This window comes from Durotheca rogersii (assembly GCF_024521655.1).
Source record: "Durotheca rogersii strain YMJ 92031201 chromosome Unknown GGS23scaffold_3, whole genome shotgun sequence".
Taxonomy (NCBI): Eukaryota; Fungi; Ascomycota; class Sordariomycetes; order Xylariales; family Xylariaceae; genus Durotheca; species Durotheca rogersii.
In genome coordinates this window covers 180,547-189,377 of record NW_026251234.1, presented here as the reverse complement: position 1 = coordinate 189,377, position 8,831 = coordinate 180,547, and the positions used below count along the sequence as shown (strand labels likewise).

General features: G+C 53.6%; 1 protein-coding gene across 1 annotated transcript; it reads left to right on the top strand.

Annotated features, from left to right (window-relative positions):
- Positions 1-5,623: 5,623 nt before the first annotated feature.
- On the top strand, positions 5,624-8,548 carry GGS23DRAFT_602786 (uncharacterized protein; the record flags this gene model as incomplete). The annotated part of the gene is made up of 3 exons (XM_051519374.1): positions 5,624-5,862; positions 6,080-6,215; positions 6,254-8,548. The coding sequence occupies 3 exons, from the start codon at positions 5,624-5,626 to the stop codon at positions 8,546-8,548; spliced, it is 2,670 nt and encodes an 889-aa protein (XP_051375156.1).
- Positions 8,549-8,831: the final 283 nt, after the last annotated feature.

Sequence of the window (8,831 nt, the reverse complement as noted above, 5' to 3'; positions counted from 1 at the left end):
CGAGTCTGGGTCGTCACAGAATATGTAGACATACTGGAGGCGAAGGCTGAGAGATCTAAGGATAATAATAATAAGAGCCGGTCTCATGATGACATATATTTCCTTCTACCCACACCTGCAATATGGCTGGCATCCTTGTGGCTTGGGGGGAGGGAGGGAAGGGGGGGCGTAGCGATGTCTGAAGAGGAACCATACGCGCACATAGATATGATGAAGGTGGCCGCACAGTACGGGACGGACGAGAGACAAAAAGGAAACATCAGGACGACGAATGCGTACCGGCACAATAGGGGATGTGGCCGTAGGAGGTACGACATCGACTACTGCAACGCCTAGGCTTCATCCCGTAGTGCGTTCAGGAGCCGTCAAGTAACTCATGTCATTGGGCAAGTCATTGGGCTAGTCTTGCGTGCACAAGGACCGTGATGGTGTTGCGTAGTGTTGCGTAGTGCCGTGTGGTGTTGCGCTGCTACCTCGAACAGCACGAGAGGTGGGATGGATCATCCCGGAACAGCGTCCTGCGTGTAGAGGTGAACAACAACAACAGACACACAGACACACGCATATATGCCTCGATACACGACTGAAAAAATAAAAAAAAGAGGAAGAAGAATCGCCGTCCATCGTAGGGTTGGTCTGCAACCTGCCGTCCATGCCAACCAGGTAGTCATTGACAGATCGAAATACGCCCAACAAAATATTGTCTTCTAGCAGAGGGGCAGAGAGACGCTCAGGTCCCCTCCCCAAGAATCCTTTGTTTGCGCTAGGCGGCGCCCGCATTGGGCTGATGACGACGGCGGCGACGGCGGCCTTGGTGGGGAGGGCGGTTGTAGCGACGACGACGGTGGTGGTGGGCGGCGATGCCACTGGCATTCCATTATGTGGGAATAAGTCGCCGTGCTTGTACACCCCTTATCCACCCCGGCGGCATAGGTACCTGGTCAGGCAGGCTAGGTGGCTTGCTGTCCTCTGAGATCAGCAGCGACTTGCTGATCCGGTTCAGCTCGGATGGTTTATATGGGCCTCGTCAATCATTACCAATGATGCGGACCTCGTGTTAGCAGGCCTAGCTCGCCATTGGCCCGCTCCGGACGAGACCGACCACATCGTGAATTCCGAGGTGGGAAGGGAGAGTTATGAGTACTAGTAGGTGACGTCCAGCTGTGACGGCGGCGGTTAGCTTAAGTAACCCGCCCCAGGTGGAAATGCCGGCTATCGTGGCCTTTTCTTTCTTCCCTTCCCTTTCCTCTCTCGCTCTCTCGCTCCCCCTCCTCTCTCTCTCTCTCTCTCTCTCTCTCTCTCTCTCTCTCTCTCTCTTTCTCTCTTCAGTTCCCCGGCTTCTCTGGAACGGTGGCGTTGCGAGACATACATACACCATGCATACATAATCAGCTAGTACCGTGTAAGTTAGGGTGGTTGGAAGGGCCGCTCTTCCTGATGAGCTAGTGAATCAACAGGCGATGGTTATGAGCCACCACCCCCTCTGTCCCCCGCTATTGCAAAAGAAAACAATCCGGGGCCGATTTCCAGATGCATTCCTCGTTACGCCAACGCATGCAGATGCTGGCGAGAGCGAGAAATCTCGGTGGTTGGCGGGTGAATTCTGCTGAAATAAACATGATACATATATATCCTATGCAGCTGGGAGGACTGTACATGTCCATTTGCTTGTATCGACGCGTTACAACATACCATGTACCACACCATACCGCAACTGAGGTATCTCCCCACCTGTGCAATTGGGGACCTACCTCCTACCTTAGGTACCTACCTAACCTTAGGTCCTCTGTCTCCTTCTAGGCGATATGTACCTACGTATGTAAATATGTATATACATGTACATCGTGCAGGGCGCAGCTCGGTAACCTGAGGTACGTAGGGCCCGCTGGCTCGCCCTTCTGCCGCTCGCTGTCTCTGCCCCTCCAACTCTCCCCTTCTCCCCCTGAACGGGGCCGACCAGCTGCTAGCTAAGGAGGCTAGGTAGGTACCTCTAGAGCTACCGGCCTAAGGTTAGGTGCCTAACCTTGGCTAACTTGTCGTGTGTAAAAGTACCGTGAACGTGCGTGGAGATACAGGTAGGTAGGTACAGTAATCTGGGGGTGCGTCCAGTAACCTCGACGGGGTTGCTAGCGAATACCCTCGCCGATTCTAGCGTCTCTGCTGGGGCCCTGGCTCTCTCTGGTGGGACCGTGGGCTCAGCCCAGTACCCACACATACACGCGGTCTACCCACCCCATTTATTCGATTTCATCAAGGTGAGGCGCCAAAATGTGAAAGGCGCAATGTTTCCCTCGTGCTCGTGCTCTTGCTCGTAGTCCGCGCTCGCCGTCTATTGCCATTGACCCGTCCCCATCTCGGGTTCCCGCTGACGGCCGAGTTCTCTCTCTCTCTCTCTCTCTCTGCATGTACGAATGCGTCCATACATTAGGTACCTCTAGGCAGGTCCTTTGGTAGGTAGGTAGGTAGGCAGCGATACGTGTTCACGCCTACCTACCTACCTAGACGTACACATTTATTCTGAATACGTGAGCAGGTACTGCAATATGAGGAATATATATACCTACCTACTTGTATTTATATATACTTCGTAGCACACACATATATGTAGAGGTATATACATACACATATACACATATACGTATATATATATATAGGTCATGGATTTGGGGAGGGGGGTGGCAAAGGGGGGAGGTTGGAAGGGTGGCTAATAAATAAAAATCTTGATCTCTCTCTTCTTCTCTTTTTTAGCACCTTCCGAGAATTGCTACCCAAGCTTCCTCCATCCTCTTCCTCTTGACCTCTTGTGCATATACACTATTGCGTATAAGATATACATCTGCGACCCCTTTATCGCTCCAGGCGTAGACGCGTTTCTTAGCCGACGCCGCAAGCCCAGAGCTCTGGGCCCGGACTACCTCACAGAAACTCGACGGCCGTGGCTTTGCGAGTCCTTTGCCATATGTATATGACCCGACCCGACGACCTAGCTTGGCTCGACTGAAATGCAGGCAGGGTATTCGTACCTGACGGGGTCCGAAGAGGTGATCGTGTAATGCACGGTCGAATACAGCTAGCGCGGCCGGCTCCTCCACCGTTCCCACCGGCTGGCTGGTCGGCTTGTCTCAATAGAGTAAGTATTTTGGGTACCTACCCATATAGGCCTTGGCCATCTGGGTGGGTCCGCATACCTTAGCCCGGCAGGCCCACACAATACAGATTCCGTCCTGTGGGTGTCTAGAATGTACCTAGGTACCCAAGTGTGTGCATGCACAGACAGGACTCGTGAGCTCTGCAGGTATACACCTACCTTAGGTACCTACCTACCTCTTGACCTCCCTACCTATGTCTTCGGACCAGCTGGCTGTACGTTAGGCATAGTACTCAGGAGGCCCACGGAACAACCTCGGACATGGTCTATTACGTACGAGGCATTCAAACGTTCCAAATCACCCGAACCTATAGTATAGTCCAAGAAAGCACCCGTCTATACGTGTGGATCCCGTGGCCTATAATTAGGCAGGTAGCGTCCTTAGTAGTATGTGCGCGAGGAGTACCTGCTGCACTGAGTATACACGCATATGGCGACGCCCTCCTCCGGACAAGGGACAGGTAGGCCTTGGTAGGGATGGGATGGGCTCTCGCCAACCACAGAGGGTGCCCTCGTAAAAAGAAAAGAAAAAAGTCTGCCCCTACAATAGCGTGCTGAGGGAGCGCGCGTACGTATATTGTCCTATCCGGGGGTGATTCTATGGGCATATACAACAGTCGATGTACCCGGGTAGCAATGCGAAGGAAGGTCACCGGGACAGCGCCCCATTGCGCGAATGTCCCTACGCTGGTCCTTATATGTAGAATGTCTAACAACCTTCCACCTCACCTTTCCTATAGGTACCTTATCCTCTCTATGCTGCCGGGCACATCCGTTGCCCTTCCTCGGCACTCATCATTACCATGTACCTTACCTAAGGCTACAGGTAGGTAGGTACCTGTTCATACTTGTAATCGGCCTGTGCCAGCGTAGGTACAGTGTACAGTCAAGTCTAGGTACGGGGGCAGTTCGGTCGGTATAGTGAGGTTACCTCTTAAACTACCAGCAGGGCGCTGGAGTTATGCCAGGTCAGGAGATAGGTACCTAAAGTACCTAATGTTCACACTGCAATACGTACCTCCTAAGTACTGCAATACACATAGGTACCTACTACGTATACGTAGTAGCAGGAGCAGCAGGCGGGCAGCCAGCCAAGGTTCTTCTAGGACCAGCTTCCCTTCGCATGATTCATCATGTACCCAGGTATTGGCGAAAACGACAGGAAAACAACGTCTCGCTACCTCCTCCTCGCCTGACACCACCACCTCCTCGTCATTGAACATTCTCTCATCTTTTTTTTTTGTTGATTCTTCCTACTATATTCCTGCCTCCCTCACTCCGCCCCCCTCTTCCCTCTTATCTACCGTTCGTTCATTTGCTCCGCCTAAGCCACCTGCGGGCCTGTCCTCGTCGCTCTTGTGTCGTAGTGCTGTTACTTGCTGTCGCCGCTGCTGCTACTCAACCCGCGAGGTTTCGGAGCCCTAATGTCCCCCTCGACTGCAGGATCCCCTCGTTGATTCTTTTTGGTAAGACGGTACAGGGCTCTTCGATCGTTGTCGCTCCGCCCAGCATCAGGCCGTGTTTCGAACGGGGGGGCCAGCTACCTCCGTACCTCCGCGACATCGTCTCTCTGTCCTGTCTATCTCCATCCTTGGCCGTGATCTGGGACAACGTGAACGAAGCACGTTGTTGACCTGTCCGTCATCCTGCCCGCTTCTATCTAATATAGCTCGCCGTCGGCTTCCCGAGCACTTCTGCGTTTTGGCTTGTTCACCATCCTGTCGCATACACGGTCGCTTTACGCGCTACATTAATAATTATTAAGACGTTCTCTTCGCCGTGCTCTCGATCTGGTCCAGCGATCTTCAGACGCCAAATCGTACCCTGTACTAATTCCAGACTTGTTTCGTTTCTAATTCACATACGTAAGTGGCATCCACTCGCTCGATTTTGATTCCGAAACCCGGTCGGGCAAGTGAATATTGCTCAAGATCCCGCCTGCCTGCCCGTGGTGCTGTACAGGTTTGACTCGACCTGCTGGCATCACCGCAAGCATTCCCGGAGGCTTAGCATTCGCGTAACTTGCCCTGGTGTACCATCTTCTTAACCCTTCCCACACCGTCTTCAACTGACTGCTCCTCCCTTTCCTTTTCACAAAGATACTGGCCGCCATTGCACGCTTCGGACTTAAGAAGAAAAACGAAGACTCGAGTGTGTCTCCCAACCGTCTCATCATAGCAGGACCCGAGGAAACGGGCGATTACATTTTCAGAGGACACAGCTAACCTAGGTTCTAATCCTGCAGTTTTCCGCCTGCTGCCGTCCTATTCGGGCATTCGGCAGTGTGCAAGCCTTCGAAACACGGCCTCTCGAGAACGACGACCTCCGGGTTTAATACTGCGATCTCCCTGAAAGTATTACACGGCAGCAAGGCCCTGGGATCTTGCACCCGCTTGCCGATACCCATAGCGGCCAGATCACGCTCGTATGGGACTCTCGGGATCCCATTAGGTGAACTCGAATCAATCTACCTATATGCCTAGATTTCCAGTCACCTTTCGGCGGAAATCTACCGCAGCAGAAGACCCGAATGGACCGATAGCAGAGCCTTCGTTTCGGGTCCTCGAGCGATCCGAGGTGGGTGGTGGGAAGTCCTTCGACGGCGGAGCAAGATTATCAAAGATAATGGGTTCTGCGCCTGCGCCTGCGCCTCGGTCTAACACGGCGGACCTCATAGTAGAGGACAATCTTTTTGCGGGACTCAAGCATAATCGGTATGTACGTTCTCTCGTTCGAACCCTGCCATTCTCCCTGCCCACCGCACTGGTCATATCGCCAAGAGTGGTCCCAGCGGTCGGTGGCCGATGGTTGAATTTTTTTTTTCCCCCCTGCCCAGGGTGGCCTAGATCCAAGCACGACAATGTCTCGGATACCCTGGATATTACTTGGCTAGTCCTAGCGCAGTTCAATTTTACTGATTTTTGGGGCCAGTGGAAGCGGAAGTTCTAATACTACCAAGACCGCCTCCGATAATTCCTCCCGTCACAGCAACGCCTCTACCGCCCCTTCGTCAACCGACTATCCACCCCAGGACGACAGGCGTAGCCCTCCTAGTAGAAAGCCCGCTGTCTCCTTAACCGACGGACCTCCCCCCCGCCTCACAAGAATTCTGCTGGTGGTTTTCTGAAGCAGGCAGGAAGAACATTCTCCTTCGGTAGCAGGAAGTCCACGCTGCCGACGATACTAGCAGCCGAAGAGTCGATCCCTGCCGTCCCTGCCATGCCCTATGAATACAACTCTGGATTTTCTAGTGGTCGCCCGCGAGCCGAGACAGCATCGACATCCAGCACCGCCACGCCTCCCAAAGTCGAAGACGGTGACTTCATGTTAGATCTAGGGGGTGATTTTAGTAGTGTGCTGAAATTTGACAAGCGTGCGAGTGTTGCTACGATCAGAGAACGTAACTTGATGGCGAATCGAGTCAGTCAGCCTTCTCCGCTTCATCTCGATCGTTCCGCAATGATTGAACCCCCGCAGCATTCATGGAACAGCCAACACTCGCAGGACGGGCTGCTAAGCCCAGCCGCACGAACTTATTCTTCTCCCCCCAACCACACCGAATTGCCGCCGCCGCCGCCGCCGCCGCCGGTTCCAAGACACAACACCACCCCCTTGGAACGTCGGCCATCTGTCGATGATGACGAAGATACCACGTTGTTAAGGGATTCGATTGCTGCTACACAGTTCCTGTCCAACGAGACGTCGAGTCACAGCGACAACTCTAACCAGTATAGGAGGGATGAGGACAGCACTCCAACTCGTCGGACGATCCTGACCGAGTCTTATGCTAAGCACGACGATGACAATCTATTCGACAGGCCAGTCAACCACCACCACAGGGTTTCTCATAGAAACAATGTCCGCGCGAACAGCCAGCCACACAACAAAGTCATGACCCCTGCCGAGTTCGAAAAATACCGTCAGGACAAAGCTCGAGAGCAGATTATGGGTCTAGCCGACGAGAAAGAATCCGATAAGGAGGACGAGGATAATTACGACGACGAGGAGGACGACCGAGAAAAGACGAAGCAGCTGGCTAAGCAGAGGCGGAAGCAAGAGGCCCACATGACAGTTTATCGACAACAAATGATGAAAGTGACGGGGGAGTCTGCAAACAAGCACGCTTCCCGCCCCAGTATCGCAACATCCATGAGCACTCCGAATCTCGTCCTGAACGGCGAGCATTCTACAGGTGTATCTCCCTCCCCCCCTTCGGATGGTGAGGATGAGGATGAGGAGGTCCCGTTGGCGATTCTAGCAGCACACGGATTCCCTAACAGAAATCGACCGCCGACCCGTCTCACCACTATGTCGTCAAATCCTAACCTGCGAGCTTCCGTTGCACAACCATCGTATGCTGCTGGGCCCGGATCTGTGGTGGGCGATAGTAACGGCCAAACCGGAGCCGGTGGAGGACGTCTTCCGCCTTTTGCCAGGAAGCTGCCTCAAGACCCGTATCTCGGTGCTGGCTTGATCAATCAACCCCCGAGGGAGTCGTTCGCCCTGGGAGGGGGTGCCGCGGCCCCAAACCGACTGCTGCCTCCCGGTGGTCTCGTCGGTGTGATCGCTAGCGAGGAGCGATCGAGGGCTCTGAGGCGCGGTAGTCCGGCCATCGATAACGCGAGAAACGCGATACCTTTCACCATGCCCACGAACGGAGTACCGATGAGTGGGGGTTTCGATCCTATAACTGGAATTCCTCCTCAGATGATGTACCCAACGGGTATGCCGCAGATGCCCAGTCCTATGATGACTCTTGGTGATCAAGCGCAAATCCAGATGACGCAGCAGATGCAACAGTTCATGCAGATGCAGATGCAGTTTATGCAGATGATGGCCACTCAGGGACAAGGTCAACAGATGCCTACCCAACCCCGACTCCAAGGACACATCCCTACGCAATCTATGGGATCTCTGGGTGACATGCCGCGGAACTCATTTATAGGCGATCCGCTAGCGAATAGTCTGGGACGCGGAATGAATTTGGAAATACCGAGGCCGGAGTCTCAGATGCGGACGATGAGTATGGTTCAGCCGACATCCACATCGTGGCTACAGTCCTCGAATGCTGGTTACGCACCCTCGATACGGGCCCAGGGTGCCGGTTATACACCCTCGATCGCGCCTTCGGAGCGCAGCAACATCGGGTTACCTGGACGCTACCGACCGGTCTCTAGTGTCACGATGCTCGACCACGGCAGAACCGCAACTATGTCTGGTGCTATGCCGGCGATTCATTCGAAGCTCCAGGCCGAGGTGAAGGTGACTCAGGCATCTAAGGAGGAAGACGACGACGACGAGGAAGGTTGGGAGGCGATGAAGGCCAAGAGGGAGAAGAAGAAGAGCATCTGGAGGTCTAAGAAGAGCTTCGGGTCCGATATCGGAGCACTCATCAGCTAAACGGAGGGACATACACTCGTATCATCGGGGCAATATTGTCTGCATTCTTTTCTTTTTGGCTACATAAAATGGAGCGCGTGCAGGAATACCAGATCCGCTTTAATCAGTTGGACTGTCACTCAATGCCCTTTCTTTTCCCCGTACCCCTAACGTCTTACAGTTCAGAGACTTGTATGAGCAGCACAGGCGATACGGATTCTTGTATATTTCAGATCTCACACACGCACACAATCTTTACGGTATAATTGGAGATGGGACGGAGGTGTATCTGGGTTCCTACAGG